Source organism: Medicago sativa, chromosome 4, assembly GCF_051527215.1.
Source record: "Medicago sativa cultivar Bolivia chromosome 4, Bolivia_mono, whole genome shotgun sequence".
In the NCBI taxonomy this organism is placed as follows: domain Eukaryota; kingdom Viridiplantae; phylum Streptophyta; class Magnoliopsida; order Fabales; family Fabaceae; genus Medicago; species Medicago sativa.
The window spans coordinates 18,860,670-18,880,168 of NC_140752.1; the positions used below are offsets into that span (position 1 = coordinate 18,860,670).

General features: G+C 35.3%; 1 protein-coding gene across 2 annotated transcripts in view; it reads right to left on the reverse strand.

The window, feature by feature from the left end:
- The window catches only part of LOC146926950 (vesicle-associated membrane protein 722-like), a 49,896-nt gene extending 30,679 nt beyond the window's left edge, over positions 1 to 19,217 (reverse strand). The window contains exons 1-5 of one of the 2 annotated variants that reach the window (XM_085700378.1): positions 18,875 to 19,217; positions 17,270 to 17,411; positions 17,064 to 17,184; positions 15,973 to 16,036; positions 14,998 to 15,344 (exon numbers count right to left, since the gene is read on the reverse strand). In XM_085700378.1, coding sequence (XP_085556504.1) covers positions 15,202 to 15,344; positions 15,973 to 16,036; positions 17,064 to 17,184; positions 17,270 to 17,411; positions 18,875 to 19,064 — 660 coding nt within the window. In that variant the 5' untranslated portion in view covers positions 19,065 to 19,217 and the 3' untranslated portion in view covers positions 14,998 to 15,201. Of the gene's footprint in view, positions 1 to 14,997; positions 15,345 to 15,972; positions 16,037 to 17,063; positions 17,185 to 17,269; positions 17,412 to 18,874 lie in introns of those variants that run through there. The other variant, XM_085700379.1, reaches the window with a different exon arrangement.
- Positions 19,218 to 19,499: the final 282 nt, after the last annotated feature.

The following is a 19,499-nucleotide window of genomic DNA, read 5'->3' on the forward strand; positions in this document are numbered from 1 at the left end:
ATGTTCTGAAGTTAGTTCAGAAGCAGTAGTTCATCAGAAGCTCTTTATTGAGGTTCTGAGGAAAACTTGCTTCTGATGATGACGTCAGCATCTGAAGTCCAGAAGCTGGATTTATTGCTTTCAAATAGTTGAATTAGTGGAAACGTTAGGAGTTACTTTTTAAAAGTAACTTCTGGCCCACTAACTTGGTAGTTACTCTGTGAACTTCTTACGTGGCCTGTATGTGTTGGTGTATAACTAAAAGGGCAATGATGATTTAATAACTTTGAAAGTACTTTTCACGCGCCCCCAATTTTGTCATTAATGTTATGTTTGTTTGTCTCTTTTGAATTGCAATCGTTTTACTTTTAACACTTTGTCCATTCACACACTACTCACTCACAACAAACACATTTTGCTCTCAAACCTCTTGCGAAGTAAGCGCAAAAACCTTAGAACCCTAAATTCTCTAAATCTTCTTCAATCATCATCAAATGGCATCATCAAGCTCAAAAGTTTCTGAATCTACCTCAAACATGCAAAGCGCACCAGAATCTGGGTCCGTCTACAAAGAGAAGACTATGGATATTCCATGGAAATCTTTAACAGTTCAAGTAGAATCACCGGTGAACTTCGCTTCACTTAAGAAGTACAAAGTGAACATGGAAGGATTGATAGAAACTCAGAAGCTTTCTGAGTATTTCAAGATGCTAAATGGGCCAACATATGTGAACTTAGTCAAGGACTTTTGGTTAAAAGCTGAAGTGTATAATGAAAAGCCTGCAAAAGTTGTAAGCAAACAAGTTGGGTCAAAGAAAGGGAAAATGACCATGGATATGAATCCTACATCATTTGATAGCTTAGAAATAAGGTTTGAAGTGATGGGCATTCCTATAACCATCACTGAGGGCGTTATAGCTAAAGCTTGTAGAATGAATGCAGAAGGAAGGTTTCAAGAAATAGTTAAGAAGGATGATGTCCTGCTGCAAAGCTACTACAACACTCTTCTGGGTGGTAACAAAGATGCTAAGCCTTCTGAAATGGAGATTCACAACAGAATGTTGGTGAAATTCAGTAACGACTGCTTCTTTCAAAGAGCAGGTGGGTCTGATCAACCCAACAACCAACAGAAGCTAGCAATTTACTTCATGACCAATCTGGAAAAGATAAACTTCCCAAGATATGTAATGGATCATCTCTGCTGGGCTATAAATGAAGGCACTATTAAAGGAAGAAAACAAGTACCTTATGGAAGATTATTGTCTAAGATATTTCATCAAGGAAGAGTGCTGGACTTCTTGAGAAATACAAGGAGTGCTTCTGATAAATGCTTTGAAGTGTCTACTGCTGAAAGGACTATTAGTAGTAGGAGCTTATTCTCTATGAAGTTTATCAAGAAAGCTCCTGAGAATGAAAAGTGGTTGGAGATGACCACAGAAGAAACTGAGATTATCAGGAACTTTCCTTCAATCTTTGAGGAAAGTAATTCTAAAATCTTGGCTAAATCAGTAGCTGAATATGTCTTGGAAGAAGATGCAAGCACTCAGGAGGGAGCTGTTCCTGCTAAAGTGAAGAAGGTTAAGAGTGCTACTGCATCAGAAGCAACTACTGATAAGGGCAAGCAACAGAAGGTTGCTAAGAGAAAGAGAGGGAAAGCTGAAACCGTTTGTCATAAAGAAAGGTTGGAAGAAGCTTGGGAAGAAATAGAAGAAGAAGAGGCTGAGCCAAAGCTGAAAAGGAAGAAGGCTCCTGTTGACAAGAAAAGTTCCATGGTTGAAATGACTCCAGCCATGAAGAGAATGGCTAAGGAACTTTCTGATGAATTTTTAGCAAATAGGCAAGAAGTGAAAGCTTTGAAAGAACTTGAAAGGGAAGAGGAAGGAGGAAGGACGCTAATAGTGGATGAAGTTGTTGCTGAAAATGTAGAGCAAGTTCAGAATCTTGGAACTTCAGAAGTAGTAGATAACTCTGCAATGTTATCTAAGGTACCTCAAGTTTCTCACACATCTTGTACCACATCCTCTATTCCTTCTGAAGACACTTCTCTTTTAGATCACCTAGAAAGTCATTATCTAGGTGAACTACCCCAATTTGGTTTTAACACAACCTCAGAGAAAGCCTCTGAGACAACTCCAGAAGCAGCTGCTTCTGATAAAGTTGTTTCAGAAGACCCCCCACAACAAACACCTTCACCAGAAAAAGCCTCTTCACCCCCTACAACTTCATCACCCCCAATCACTCCTGAACCATCTGTTCCTGAACAAGTCTCTCCTCAAAAGACCGTTCCTGAACATACTGTTCCTGAACAACCAGTTACTAAACCCACTCCTGAACCTGAACCTGAAACTGCTGCTCCTGAACACATTGTTCCTGAGCCAACCCCTGCTTCCATAACTCCTTCACCAGTACAAGTTATCAAGATCACCCATCATACTGGTGTATGTGATATGGACACAGACTCTGAGGATGATCAAAATGATCATGCCTCTGATATGGTAGTTGACCCCACTCTGACCAACCATCAACTAGCCAATCCTTAACTACAAATGATCAATCATCATTAAACCTACCCGTTATACACTTGGCCCCTCCAAAACCCTCTAAACAACCTTCACCTCCCACCATTTTCCTGGATTCTCAAGTACTCAAAGATGTGTGGGAAGATATTGCTTCTGAAGCTCTCAAACTGATAGCAGGAAGAAATGACTTGGGTCATACAATAAGCTATCAGAAGCAATGGAAGAGGATAAAAGAAAGGGTCGTCAACCTGATTTCAGCTTTGCATGATTCCTGCATTGAGGCTCAAGAGCAAGCCAAGCAGAAGCTGGAAGATTGGTTGAATGGAATAGAAGAGAATACTGGAGATGTTGAAGTTCTTGGTACTTGGGTGAAGAATCCACTCAGTATCAGAGGCAGAGAACCTGATGAATTCCTGCCTAAGGAGCTGCATCTGATTATTCCTTCTGAGATCCTAGAGAATATTGATGCACCTAACCTGGCTCTAGCTCAGGAGAACAAGGTGCTCAAAGAAGAAAATGAAAACCTTGAAACAGAGCTACTAGAACAGAAGCTGAAGATATCAAAATTGGAAGCTGATATGCAAGAAGCCAAGATCAGAGAAGACAACTACAGAAAAGATATGGACAAGAAGTATGCTGATGTTCAAGAGCTTCTGAAGAAGATTTTAGAGAAATAAGTCAAACCCATAGTTGCACACTTTTAGCTTATTTTTCTGTTTTTTTTTTTTAGGCTTTTGATATTCTTTGTTCATTTCTGCTTCTGACTTAGTCTTTCGCTTCTGATATTATATGCTTCTGAATTCTTCTTGCTTTTGAATATCATTAATTGTTTATACCTTGTGTGTTATTATTTGCTTTGATAATAATGCTTGCTATGACTGTTTATTTAATCTTTGAAGATGGTTAAAATGCTTTAAATTTATTTGAATTATGCTCTGAACCTTTAATCTTATGTTTTTCTCATCTCTTCTTTTTGCTTTAGTCTTTTTGCTAATGACAAAAGGGGGAGTATATGTGACAGTATTTAAAGGCTCTGAGCCCCATTAATTAATATTTGAAAATTTTGAAAATTTCTATCCTTTTTTATTGGTGTATCAAAAAAAGGGGGAGTATCAAATTTCAAATAAAAATTAATTGAACCATTCTTCTTATCTATAAGTCAATTCTTTCAATTTTTTTTAAGCTCTGATATTATTGTGCGAAAAATGAATTTAATTAACCTGGATAGAACATAGGGGGAGCTTACAAACCTCACCTTAAAGACTATCAGACTTAGGGGGAGTTAGAGCTTACAAACATCAGACTCTGAGCTTACAAACCTCAGAACCCCAAGGTCAACTTGTTAATTAGATTAACAACAATTGATCAATTTTAAATACTATTGTTTGTCATCATCAAAAAGGGGGAGATTGTTGGAACAAAATGTGTTTAACAATGAACCTTAAAGAGTTTTGATGATAACAAGGTATTAAAAATTGTAAATTGGACTAGCTAATATTTGTTCAAGTGTACAGGACCACAGTTAAAAAAGTTACATCATTAATTGGTTCTGAATGAGCAAATAAAGAGCAAAAGAAAATGAAGCTTAGATGATTCTGAAGGCAATACGCTCCTGAAAGTAAAAGCGCTCTTGAAGTCAAGCTGCTCCTGAAGATAGTAAAAGCGCTCCTGAAGAATAGTGCTCCTGAAGACAAGAGGTCTAGAAGCCACATTATCAGAAGTTGTATCATCAGAAGCTGCACCATCAGAAGCTGAAGAAGCTGCACCATCAGAAGCTGCAAAAGCTGCTTCATCAGAAGCTGCATCATCAGAAGCTGCCTCATCAGAAGTCATTTCACCAGAAGCTGAAGATCAACTGGATTTGCAGAAGATTCAAAGATTGAAGAATCTACATTGCAAAAGCTGTCTATTGGATTCGAAAACACAGCAGAAAATTAGTGGAACATTGCAACGGTCATTTCAAAGGTGTTTGAAGGCATGTGCTTGCAATTTGGACGAAAGCGTTGACATTGTACTTTGTACGAATTGTACAACCACGTTCTCCACTACTCTGTTTTGTGTCCACGCTACAAGACAAGAAAACAGCTCCAGAATACGGTTTCGCCTGCATATATGTTCCTTTGGATAAGGAATGGATTTCAAATTGGTTCTTCATAGGACAACAACCAAATCAGGCAAAAGATCATTGGTGAAAGATCAAGCTTCAACAACGACTCTTTGGTATGCTGGCAATTTCACAACGTCTCTTTCACACCTCTATATAAAGGAGTGAAGACCTAGAGATTTGGTAATGCTGAACGAAAGACTCACAACATTTTTACAAGTGCCAAACCTCTGCTGAAATTGTTCTGCATTCACTTAGAATTTCTGTGTCTCAAAGTCATATCTTAGAAATTCTTAAGTCCATTGAGTCTGTATCTGATTTGTATTGTGAGCACCTCTGATTGTATATCAAGTGTTCAACCTTAAACAATTTTCTGTGTAATTTTGTTTAGTTAGGAAGTCTCTTGCAGTTGTGCTTGAGCAGGAAGTCTCTTGATTGTGTTCTTGAGCAAAGGAAGTCTCTAGCTTGTGTGCTTGAGCAAAGGAAGTCTCTTGCTTGTGTGCTTGAGCAATTGTAATCAGATATTACTCTTAGTGAAATCTCCTTGGAAGTGCAAGGGGGACTGGACTACTTCCGGATTGTGGAAGGAACCAGTATAATTGCTTTGTGTCGTTCTTCTTCTCTCTCTCTGTTTTATTCCGCTGCATTTAGATTCTGATTATCACTTCAGAAGCTGTCTCACTTAGCTTCTGATCAAGTGTGTTCAGTTTTAGGAGAAACGAAGAATTTTCCAAAACACAATTCAACCCCCCTTCTTGTGTTTTTCTCACTTTCATCATCATCTACTACCTTATAACATATGGCATATATATACCCACCTGTTTCGACTAATTTAGTAGGTTGCTTGCTACCACCTAGTCCTAGGACCAAAGTACCCATCCTAACCCAATGGATTCAAACCAAATCATACCATATGATGGCTATCATTCTTTTGACTCTTCGTTTCATTCATTTTGGTTGAACCATTTTTTATTGGGGTAATAGTCACTTTGATCCCTGAAATTGTAATGAGTAGTCAAAATAGTCCTTCAAAGTATCAAAACTTCAAAGTAGACTCTGATTGTGCATTTTGTTAGTTAAAATAGTCCTTAATGTTAAAATATTTCATTAATATTATTAGATTAGTCCTCAAATATACTTACTTATTGTCATATTAACTGAGGCAAAATAGTCCTCAAAATATATTTCATTAATATTATTAGATTAGTCCTCAAAATAGTCCTTAACTGAGAAATTGATGCATGATGTACACGACGGTACTTTTGGGACCCATGCTTCGGGCCACACCATGTCAAGAAAACTATTAAGAGCCGGCTATTACTGGATAACTATGGAGCGTGACTGCCACAAACATGCCAAGAGATGCCACAAATGTCAAGTTTATGCTGACAAGATTCATGTGCCTCCACATGCCCTCAATGTTATCTCTTCCCCATGGCCTTTCTCTATGTGGGGTATTGACATGATCGGAAGAATTGAACCAAAGGCTTCCAACGGACATCGTTTCATTCTAGTGGCAATTGATTATTTCACCAAGTGGGTTGAAGATGCTTCCTATGCCAATGTGACCAAGCCAGTGGTAGTAAAGTTTATCAAGAATAACATCATCTGTCGATATGGTGTTCCCAACAAGATCATCACTGACAATGGTTCCAATTTGAACAACAGCATGATGCAAGCTTTATGTGTAGAATACAAAATTGAACATCACAACTCTTCTCCTTATAGACCTCAGATGAATGGTGCAGTTGAGGCCGCTAACAAGAACATCAAGAAGATTGTTCAGAAGATGGTCACTACTTACAAAGACTGGCACGAGATGCTACCGTTTGCCTTGCATGGTTACCGTACTACAGTGCGCAATTCAACCGGGGCAACTCCTTTTTCTCTTGTATATGGTATGGAAGCAGTTCTCCCCCTGGAAGTGGAGATTCCATCTCTTCGAGTGATCATGGAAGCAAAATTAACTGAGGCTGAATGGTGTCAAAGTCGGTATGACCAGCTGAATCTGATTGAAGAGAAACATATGGATGCTATGGCTCGTGGACAGTTGTACCAAGTGCGAATGAAGAATGCTTTTGACAAGAAAGTCCGACCTCGAGAATTCAAGGAAGGCGAACTTGTATTGAAAAGAAGGATAAGTCAGCAACCCGACCCAAGGGGCAAGTGGACACCTAACTATGAAGGCCCTTATGTTGTCAAGAAGGCTTTCTCTGGTGGTGCTTTGATTCTTACACACATGGATGGTGTTGAACTCCCAAATCCTGTTAATGCCGATATAGTCAAGAAATACTTTGTCTAAAAAGAAAAGAACAGCGTGGTAGGTCAAAAACCCGAAAGGGCGGCCTAGGCAAAAATGCGCTTCCCGGTGGATCGAAAACCCGAAAGGGCGATCCAGGCAAAAGTTAGGGACAAAAAAAATGAATATGAAAAAGCTCGCTGAGATTGTACGCAACTCAGGCAAAAATGAGCGCCTCGATGAGCCGAAAACCCGAAAGGGCGGTTCATGCAAAAATGAGGTTGACAATAAAAGACAAGTAACTATATCTGGCAAACCACCATCACCCCTTGGAGCATCTGCAACTGTCAATGATCGTCTTCATCAGAAGCTTCTATACTTGTGAATTCAAAATTTCTATGAAATGTAGTGGTCATCGTGTTCAATGTATCACCAACCAATAAAATTACCATTTTCCAAGCTTTGTAAATCCGTGAAGTCATGCCTTTGGCTGACTTTCACTCTTCTACATCAATTTGAGCCTGTGTTATTGTTTGAAACTCTATTTTTCTTTCTACTTTCAATGCTATATACAAAACACTTCCTTTCTATTTGATAATGTCAATGTCTGAAACAAACATCTTTGAAAATTGAAAAATCTTTTCCGTCTATTTTGAAAACAAACCTGAGCAATAGGGTACATTTCAATGAAACATGCATGAATAAATGAATGTCAATGTCCATTTCAATACGTGTTACAAGCAGGTTACTCCTCAGGATGATCTGTGGTCAATGGCAAGAATGAAAAAACAGAATGAAAAATTGAAAAAGTAAAAATGAAAGGCTCGCTAAGTCGAAAACCCGAAAGGGCGGCCTAGGCAAAAATGAGCACCCCGCTGATTGACAACCTATGAAGGCAATTCAGGCAAAAATGGGGCAATGAAAAGAATTTATTCCCCGGTGAATCGAAAACCCGAAAAGGCGGTTCAGGCAAAAATGGGATTAAAAAATGAAAAAATGAAAGAATAAAAATGAAATAAAAAGCATTGACCACAGATGCGAACATCCAGTGTTTACCCAGCACTGACACGCCTAACAACGACGACTTGTATTCAAGAATCTTCCAAGGGTCCCTCCTCCACAAGTTTATATTGCCCTCAGCCGTGGTTTTGATACGTCTCTCAACGACGATCTCTCCAAAGAGGTTTTCCTATGTGAATATGTCGCAGCACGAGCCACTACGTGCCCAATCTTCCAATGTTTTGTCTATCTCTGTGAAATTTCTCTGTCACACTACGAACCAATCATGCATTTCAAGCATTCATACATGCATAATCATGCATTTTAGGTGCTCATACATTTGATAATCTTGTTATACCATACATACATGCTGCATTTCCGATTTCAACTTTCAATCGAAATCAGTTTCCACTTTCAATTCAGTTCAATCTCCACTTTCAATTTAACTCAACATTCAATTTCCAACTCAACTCAATCTTCACTTTCAGAATTCAACTCACTTCCAATTTCAATCCAATTTCAATCCAATCAAAATTTCAATTTCAACTGTCAAATTCAATTCAATTTCAACCTTCAATCCAATTTCAATGTCAATTTAACTCAATTCAATTTCAATTTCCAATTCAATTCAATTTTAATCTCCAATTCGACTCAATTTCAATCTCCAATTCGACTCAATTCCAATCTCCAATTCAATTCAATTTCAACTCTCAATTCAATGTCTATGTCTATGTCTCTGATTAATCTCAATTTTCAATCTCTCTTTCAATCTCAAACTTTCAATTCAATGTCTTTGTCAATGTTGATTCACTCTCAATTTGCTTCTGGGCCAACAAAATGGTCATGTCATTCTCCAAATCAAGTCAGTATCAACTTACTCTCAATTTGTATCTTTCCAAATCAAACTTCCAATTTGTATCTTGTTATCGGTGAAGTGGCTAGTTCGATCCAAAGAACAACTTGTACCTGCTTATATACCTATACTTCCGGACAAACGACAAGTTCGATCCGAAGAACAGTTTGTACCCAACTTATGCTTGGTTATCAGTCAAACGACGAGTTCGATCCAAAGAACAGTTTGCACCTACCTACATGATGTGGTGATGATCCAGCGGCAAGTTCGATCCAAAGAACAGTTTGTATCTACCCTTTTGTCTATATCTCCAGCCAAACAGCCAGTTCGATCCAAAGAACAGTTTGTACCCGTCTATCTGTTTGTATCTTCAATCAAGCGTCAAGTTCGATCCAAAGAACAGCTTGTATCTGCCTATATGTCTGTGTTTCCGATCAAGTGCCAAGTTCGATCCTAAGAACAGCTTGTACCTATCTCTTGTTTTGTATTCCTTGGTCAAGTGGCTAGTTCGATCCAAAGAACAACTTGTACCCTATTTTCTATCCCCTGGTTTGTCTACCCTGTCAATGTCTACTTAAATCCCCAGTGTTGTGACATGCTCCATAGACTCCAGTTGTTTGTCTTGCATTCATAATCAAAATGTTGCATGACATTCATGTTTTTGAAAATCTGAGAACGTATTTTTATGTCCAAAAACAGTGCAAATGTTAATATTTAAGTATCTTCGTCCCGTCAAATCAAAGACTTCGTCTCTTGACTCTCCGGACAAAGAAACTTAAATAGGGGCAGCTGTTATACCCTAATTTTGGACCTAAAAATACTAACTCAATTCTTCTTTTCTTGCATTTCAAGTCATTTGATATGTCTCTGATCAATTACATCTTTCTCTGCATCTTATTTCAATGTCATTTGCAAAATTCACATAAAAGGGCATTTTAGTCATTTCCTATGTTAAAATTTCTTTCAACCTTTTAAAAATTGTTTGAGTCTTTTCAAATAGTTTGAATAAGTCTTCATTTCAATTCTATGTCAAAATCCATTTCAAAGATTGTATTTGAAGTCATTTTGAGTCAGTTTAGCCCCTAGGGGCATTTTAGTCTTTTCATGTGTTAAAACCCTGTTTAATTTCTAAAAATTGTCTCTGAGTCTTTTGATTTGCTTGTATAAACTCTTGCTTCAATTCTCTGTTAAAAATCATTTTAAAAATTGCGTCTGAGTCATTTTGAGTTGTTTTAGTCCCCAGGGGCATTTTGGTCATTTCACACGAAATTTCGGCAGAGAGAGGTTACTTTAAAGTACCTCATTTAAGTAGTTGGTTCGTTTTAGTCCATTTTTTGTTTTTTATTGGTTTCACTTTACGTTTATTTCAAATTAAATTTTTTAATTCAATTTTATTAATTTTTTCATTTTAGTCCTAAAGTTTCCAAAAATTGCATTTTAGTCCCTTGTGTCATTTTATTTTCTTTTAGGTCCTTTTTTGATTCGAATATTTTAGGTCAAACTTCTTGTTTTAATTCTTTTTGGTCAATTACATTTCAGTCCTAGAGTCTTAACAATTTTGCAGAATGGTCCTTAGCATTTTTTGCAGGTTAGTCCCTTAAGTTCTGGAAAATTGCAAAGAGGTCCTTAAAACAAGAAACCCAGCAAGGCCGAATATCTCAAGTCCAGTCCACATGTCAACATTCTATTGGAGCATCAGGACACATGTCAGCTATATAAAAGGCCCCAATCATTACCATTCCATTCAGAATGCAACAACTCATCACAAATCACCACAAACACAATTTCATTTCCCTTTTCCAGAAAAACGAATCAAAAAGCCAAAATTCTTATGAACTTTATCAAGAACACATGAAACTGAAACCCTAACCGTTTCCAGAACTTCAAATTCATCAAATTCATATTAGTTTCATCAACACAAAGCTTAATTCAGCAATTATTGTGCGAAATCAATTCGAATTGATACGAATTCTCAGAGATTCATCAAGAATCTTCATCATTGAATTCGTACCTTCGCAATTCAAGCACAAGTGCGATCACGAAGGATTTTCTTGAGAAGAACCAGAGAGTACAAAGAGTGAGAAGACAAAGAGAGCTTCGATTTATTTTCGAAGTTCGAATCCAGAAAGTTCACCAGAGGCAAGAAGAAGATATCAGATCATCTTCTCACCTTTCTTTTGTTCGAACCTCCAAATTCTAGCAGGTAAATCGTCAAACTCATCTTTCTCTCTTATAATCTCGTACTCTTTTGTTTACGAGCACTTTCACGTTAGAATCAATGTAAATCGTAAAGAATCAGTGTGGTTTGAAACGTTTCGAATTGATTTCTTCAAAAAATATCAAGTTTAAAATGATTCGAACATCTTTCTTCGAAAAAACATCTGGATCGAAACATTTCAAACGGTTTTCTTCAAAAAATATCCAGATCGAAGCGTTTCAAACAACTTTCGTCAAAAAGCATCAAGATCGAAACATTTCGAACTGATTCCATTGAAAAATGCTTAGATCGAAACGTTTCAAACGGTTTCCTTCAAAAAATAACAAAATCGAAGCATTTCGAATGATTTTTCTTCGAAAAGTATCAAGATCCAAAATGTTTTGTCCGATCTACGTTGATTTGTGGTTTAGTTGTGATATGTGGTTTGAATCCATGTTTATTGTGAAAAGAGAACGAGTGAAAGCATGTGAAGGTAAGAGAACGAGAGAATGAGAGGCGGAGAGGATGAGAGAAGACGAGAACCCTAGAGAGAGAAGATTAGGTTTAGAATGAATTTGGACCGGTCTTCCTGCTTTTATAGAAAAGTGAACCAAACCGGTTCGTCTGAACCAGTTTGGTTCACCTCCAAACCAGTCTCTTCTTTACCCTCGACCGTTTGATCTGGTTCTTATTTGTGTGTACGGTGCAGATCTAATGTTTTTGTGTTCTTTCTTTGGCCTATGATGTGCCACGCGCCCTCAACCCTTGGATCTAGGGTTTTTAGGATCCTGGATCAATCCAACGTCCCTGATACGTTTGGATAGTCCAGGATCCGTTTCCTCTTTGGGCCTGGACCTTTTTTCATTTTTCCTTTGTTTTTCTTGCTAACTACACCACTGTATCCTGCTGTTTGTACCCCTGTCTCATTAAAAATTCTATTAAAATTCCTAAAAATTTCCTATGTGTTTTAGTATATTTCTTGGTGTTTTTTTTTTGAATGTTTTGCATAATAAAAATTGATAAAAATGTGCATGATATTACATGTGATTAGTTTGTTTTTCTTGAGAATTTTTGCTAAGGTTTTGATGTGATATTTTGTTAAAATGATACATGTACTTGTTATGTAGTTTTGTGATGTGCTTGCCTCTGATTTGTATCTCTTTTCTACTGTTTGTGAATGTGATTTGTCAATTTCTTGTGTTGCAAGTTATGTGGAAAAATTAAATGCCAAATATGCCTAGATATATCATGGATTTGGACTTAAATGTGTTCTTATAACTCTCATATCATTAATTGTGATAAAACCTTTAGGAAATTGTCATGATGTGAGGATTATAAGTCATATACTTGTCTTGATATTGTGGTAAATTTTGGGTGAATTTAGCTACTTTTAGGTTAAAAATTTCATTAACTTTTCCCAAGTTTTTTGTAGTATTTCTTTTGCTTATAATCTTCAATTCCTATTATTCCTTATGCCACTAACCATTTCATTTCATGTTTCATAATTCATAAAGCATCCCATACTTCATCCCCTTCTTCACTTTATTCCTTGCATTTTTAAGCTTTACCAAAACTTAGTATGTAAAGACCTAGGAGTTTTGTAATTTCTTTTATATTTTTAATTCCTTGCAAGACCATAGCATGTATCTAGGGTATGATGTAATAAGGACAATGGACTCTAATAATGTACACCGACACAAGCACCGACACATGCACACACATCACTTTAGGTATATGGCTAGGATATGCATGTTTAGATGTATGTTTAGGATTGTATGTTTAGATGAATGCTCAGGATTTACACTTAGAAAAATCAATTTTCCAAAAAACTTAAACAACATCACTCAAAATCATTTTCACAATAAACCTTGGGGTCAAAATCCCATTGATTTTCCGTTTATTTTCTTAATCAAACTTTAATGAATTTTAACCATACTTTGACTTTCATTTTGTAAAATAACTAATCCCACCTCACATTTTTCCAATCTTATGCCCTCGAGGCCTCTCAATCTCCATTCTTCAAATTTCAATTTTCAAACTTAAAATCAATCAACAAAAACAAAAATATTTTTTGGAAGAGAACTACGGTGGATTTGATCCCTTAAAAGGGTACGTAGGCAAGGAATCAAAATTCCTTCAATTCAAAATAAAATAAAAATCCAAAAACATTCTTCTCCCTCCAATTCTTCACTTAGAGAACTCTTAGGCTTAATATCACTTTTTAAAATAGCATTTAAAAATAAAGCGCGCTCGTAGAAATTAAAGACGGTTCCTATAGGATACTATAGTCGTTATGGGTGCCTAACACCTTCCCGTAGCGAAAACAACTCCCGGACCTCGATTCTCAAGGGTTTTGCTTATTTTTTCCCTTCCCAAGAAAAAATGAGATATCACCGGTTAAAAAGGTTCAAACGTAATCAATGTTTGACACCCGAAAACCAAGATAAAACAGAGTGAAGACTTAGAGAATTGGCAATGTAAGAACGCTGAACGAAAGACTCACAACATTTTTACAAGTGTCAAACCTCTGCTGAAATTGTTTTGCATTCACTTAGAATTTCTGTGTCTCAAAGTCATATCTTAGAAATTCTTAAGTCATTGAGTATGTATCTGATTTGTATTGTGAGCACCTTTGATTGTATATCAAGTGTTCAACCTTAAACAATTTTCTGTGTAATTTTGTTTAGTTAGAAGTCTCTTGCAGTTGTGCTTGAGCAAGGACGTCTCTTGATTGTGTTCTTGAGCAAAGGAAGTCTCTTGCTTGTGTGCTTGAGCAAAGGAAGTCTCTTGCTTGTGTGCTTGAGCAATTGTAATCAGATATTACTCTTAATGAAATCTCCTTGGAAGTGCAAGGGGGACTGGACTACTTCCGGATTGTGGAAGGAACCAGTATAATTGCTTTGTGTCGTTCTTCTTCTCTCTCTCTGTTTTATTCCGCTGCATTTAGATTCTGATTATCACTTCAGAAGCTGTCTCACTTAGCTTCTGATCAAGTGTGTTCAGTTTTAGGAGAAACGAAGAATTTTCCAAAACACAATTCAACCCCCCTTCTTGTGTTTTTCTCACTTTCATCATCATCTACTACCTTATAACATATGGCATATATATACCCACCTGTTTCGACTAATTTAGTAGGTTGCTTGCTACCTCCTAGTCCTAGGACCAAAGTACCCATCCTAACCCAATGGATTCAAACCAAATCATACCATATGATGGCTATCATTCTTTTGACTCTTCGTTTCATTCATTTTGGTTGAACCATTTTTTATTGGGGTAATAGTCACTTTGATCCCTGAAATTGTAATGAGTAGTCAAAATAGTCCTTCAAAGTATCAAAACTTCAAAGTAGTCTCTGATTGTGCATTTTGTTAGTCAAAATAGTCCTTAATGTTAAAATATTTCATTAATATTATTAGATTAGTCCTCAAATATACTTACTTATTGTCATATTAGTCCTTATATGTACATGTTTATTGTCATTTTAGTCCCTATATTAAAAAAGTTATTGTGAACATTGAGAGGTTATTTTAGTGTCAGGACTATTTTGACTAACAGAATGCACAATCAGGGACTATTTTGAAATTTTGATACAATGAAGGACTAAACTGACTAATCATTACATATTCAGGGACTAAAATGACTATTACCCCATTTTTTATTAATGTCATATGAATCAAATCAAACAGAATGCTTTCATCCTCCCAAAAAAATTTGTTTCATTTTTGGTACTTAATGGACATAATTTCGATATTGATATGGTCTAGACATTTCTTGAACATAATATGGACTTTAGGATTGCATATAATAGATGGATATAACTTGATCAAATATTGAACATAAAAATGGTCATTAATATGAACATAAATTGATCATTAGGGATTAAAAACCAAATAATTTTTTTTGATAAGATGAAAACATCCCATTTTATTTTTTTAAGGAATAAAATCAAAATTTACTATATCTTTAGAAACGAAAAACTTATTTCACTTAATTACTTTTGATTAGATTTTCAATTTTATCTCTTCAGCTTGTTTGAGTTAAAAACACTAGGTGCCAAAACACCAACAATCACTCCATCCATGCATTATACAGTACCGATTTACAACAAAATAATACAGTTTATAAAGTATGAACAATAAAAATGAAAAACATTATGCATCCTACCACACCTTATTCACTTCCCTTCCTAACTTTTTTTACATGAAGCCATTGAATGTCTAATAAACAAATCATAAAGTTCATTGTATGAGACTATTATATTACAAAACAATCCAATACATGTAGTGACAATTCTAGAAAAAATGAGAATAGTTAACAACTGAAGCCATGGCACACAGAAAGAACAATAATGAGAATCAATGCAATTATGATAGCAAGAACTATGAGCTTGATCTTCATGTTTTGATACCACATCTTTCTCCTCAATTGGGTTCCCTGCTGCCTGAAATCTTGTGCTTGTAAAGCCATACCATTTCAATTGAATTCCAATAATTCACAATCCTCATACAATATTCATAATTAATGGACAAATTAATTAGCATCATGCAAAGTTTTAGCCTAGATAATAAATAACTGGTAACAAATCAACCCGATAGTGCTAGAGTTTCAAGATTTTATTTAACTGGAATTATTGGATTTGGTTGCATCTGATCTAACAACAAAGTATTTTTTATCAAAAAAAGAAAAGAATCAGTCATAAACAAAAGAATCTACGCTTGAACCAGTGAACCCTAAGGCATCAACAAGAAAATTAGATGTGAGAATTTGGGACTAACCCGATGATTCAGGACGACCAAGAGATTTAGACACCATAACTCCATCCAAAACTTTAAAACATTGGGATATGAATCACATGTCTTATATATAACATGACTATATTCATAGTCAATATAAACTAACCACTCACACTTGAACCAAACAAGGACGTCATTCGAGTTCAACTCCATAACTAACTATTATATGCATGCAATATATATCTAAATACAATTTCTGTCCATACTCATCTCCTATTTCAATTTACATAAATAAAACTGTTGGTTTGGCTCATTTGTGACTGAAAACATAATAAAACTAAGCATCTAACCTGAGAGCGAAGGTTCTCAGTTTTATCCACCAAAACCTCAATCTTCTCTCTCCTGTCAATAACCTGCAAATAACACATAATAATATTATGACTTGCCACATGATATTAAATGAAATTCTAGAGACAATTGGATAGCTATGAAGCAAAGCACCAAAACATACACGGACACCGGACAGTAGGTTTTCAAAATCGGGATTTAGCTTCAGGTCGGAAGGAAATAACAAAATCGAGAAACGTAAAATCGCAATCAAAATCGAAGGATTTTACTCAACTATTTTTGTAGAATCGATATAGGATAGCAAAATCGAAAATCGTAAAATCGCAAGCAAAATTGATGGATTCTATCAAAATAAAAATAATTCTAAATAGATGTTATAAATTTCATATAATCATAAATGGTTTAAAGTTTTAAGTCCACAAAATACTCAAGCCTAGATGCCAGATATTCTTTAGTAGTCATAATGTTAAACAACTGAGACAAAATACTTAAAGGAAAATCCTACATGTCTGACGAAATACTTAATCATAAGTGAGTAAGCGACCATTAAGTTTCAAGGCAAAAGACTATATGCTTAACAAAATACTTAAAGCAAAGCCTCGATGCAAATCACAAAGAAATCATCAATTATCTGGATTATGTTCCATCATATCAACATGTTCGCCTTCGTCAATCTCTTGTGCAGAGACCTTGTGGTGTGAAAGAATTAAATTTTTTTTGTCTTTTATGTATTTATAGAACCGGATCACAGGTACAAACCAGATCAATTGATGAACCGAGTTAAAATTGACTTGTATCATAAAAATGGACAGAATCCTTCAAAATCCTACGATTTTGCATGGATTTTCACGATTTTGTACGATTTTTATGCAGTTTTACTAAGATTTTGCCTGTTTTTTTATACTGCTATGAATTTGAATCGTTCAAGATGAAAAAAGTCGTAAAATTCTGGATTTTAAGATTTATGTCGGGATTTTGACAACAATGATATATCAATAACATGTAGATACCAATTCGGTTCTTCAATCTAAAATGTAGGTGCTATTTTGTTGGACAAGTGTGTATCAATATATATAGCAATTAATGCAATACCTTGTCGATATTTTCCATCATAACTCCTTTGACTTCAGAAACTTGAGCTTTCACTTTAGCAAGTTTGCTAACTTCCTCCGGATGTTCCACACAATATTGCATCTGCTCCTTCAACTTTGGTCTAAAGCATATATATCATAAGTATTATAGAGTAATCAACATGTAAATATATGTTGCAAAACAAGATAATAAACATAATTAAGTACCCAAATTCTTTGTTAAGACTTTTAGCAGTTGCTGTTGTAGCTCTTCCTCCACCATATCTTTTATTAAAATCATCCTTAATACGTTCAAGAAAAGCTATTGGAATTTGTCTACCAACAGACTCCACTGCCACAACACAGTAAGCTGCAAAAATCCACTAATCATGAAACAAGTTCAACAGAAAAAAGGAACACAATATAGATGATCTAATGAGCCAAAAAAATATATGTAGATGAACAAATTAAAATCATAAATTTTAAGATAAGAGGGTAAGTTCTAAAATTATAGCACCATATGCAATTTAAGAAAGGCTGATCACTGCACATTTTTTTATTTTAACAAACAAAATTTCACTTTTTAGAACTTTTTATTAGTGTTCTTGAACTTATGGAAATAATTAGAATTTAAAAAAAAAATGTAACATTTGATTTAAATGAAAATATAAATTATTAGTAACTTCTAAAAAAGAGATGATCTGATTATATCAATTGAGGTTAAAAAACAATTTTCATCATTATATCAGAGACATATTAACTTGTCCTCGAGACCTTAGCTTAGTTATTAGGGACAATGCATAATATATATAAGGTATGGGGTTCAAATTCAGAAAAAAGAAAAAAAAAATCACACAAAATCTCCAAAGCATCATTGGATTATTTTATTATTTTATCCTAAAATCACATTTTATTTTAAAAATTCTTAAACAAGCTGTCCTTATCCAACTGTGGACACTTGATTCATTTAAAAAAAATAACACAACCATTAAACATTAATTAAAATTATAATAACACCAACTAGTTATTGTTCCGCCTATTAGGCAAGTTTGGACCATTGACCCATCCATTGCTCAAAATACCATCACGGTTAAGGCCACCATCCAACAATAGAAGTGGACGGTCCACTTCATCATCACAATCAAAATAGTAACATGATCAATGTTAGATTGACAAAATATGTTTTGTGACTTGTAAACATGTTTTAGAATTCTAAAATAAGTTGTCCTTAGCCAACTGTTGACACTTGATTCATTTTAAAAATAACACAACCATTAAACATTAATTAAATATATAATAACACCAACTAGTTATTGTTCCATCTATTAGCCAAGGTTGAACCATTGACCTTATACATTGCTCAAAATACAATCACGATAAATGCCACCATATCCAATAATAGAAGTGGACGGTCCATTTCATCATCACAATTAAAATAGTAGCATGATTAATGTCAAATTGACAAAAATAAGAAGAACAAAAAACAAATATAAATTGAGTTTTGTGACTTGTAAATATGTTTTTTTTTTCTTTCTGTTTTTGTAAAACCAACATCGTTGCAACAAGAAGATTCTTAAACTTCTATTTTTGGGAGCCTACGTTAATTATGTTAGCTTTTTAGATAATTTTCAAGCACTTATGTACCTTGTTTCTTGTTTTGTCTTAAGACGAACTAACAAACATCACATAAAACTGGGATGTCCTAAGTTCGAACCCTAGTAAAAATGTTCAGTTTAATAATATCGACATTGTCGGTTGAACAAAATATTATTCAAGGGAAAAACATATAAAAAGAACAAAACAAGCGAAAATAAAATGAAAAAAGATGATTACTGAGTCCATTATCGACGAGGAAGTTGAAGGTATGTCCATCACAGTTGTAAGTAAACCTGTTGTTAGAAGCAGGGAGTTTTTGAAGATACTGTAAAGCTATGGTTGTGAAGTTTCCTGTGAAGTCGGTGTACTCCGCAAGAATCACTGTGCCACGAGCCACAAAGCTATAGATCAATGATTGTTGTCCCATGAATGATCACAATTCACAACTCTCTGCAACAGGTTCAATAGAAGGAAGAAATTTTTTTATTTAATTTTTGGAAAAGAAATGGAAATGATGAAGAAATGAAAAGGAGAGAGATATAGAGAGAGGTGTTGTCAAATTTGGAGGCTGAAAAGAGCAAGGTAGTCAGGAACGAGTCCCAGCACGCAGGATCGCACGATCTTACGTGCCGCAACACCTCAACCGTGCTTCGACTTCACTCTGGTTCGATTTTGCTCTGTTTCCTCTGTTTTTTGTCATTTTCCCTCTGTTTTCTCTGTTTTTTGTCGTGTTTCCTCTGTTTTATTTCTTGGTTCCTCTGTTTTTCCTCTAATATCTCTGTTTTTATGCTTGGTTCCAATGTTTTCCCTCTATTTTCCCTATATATTTCTCTCAATTCTATCGATAACCTATCGATCCTTT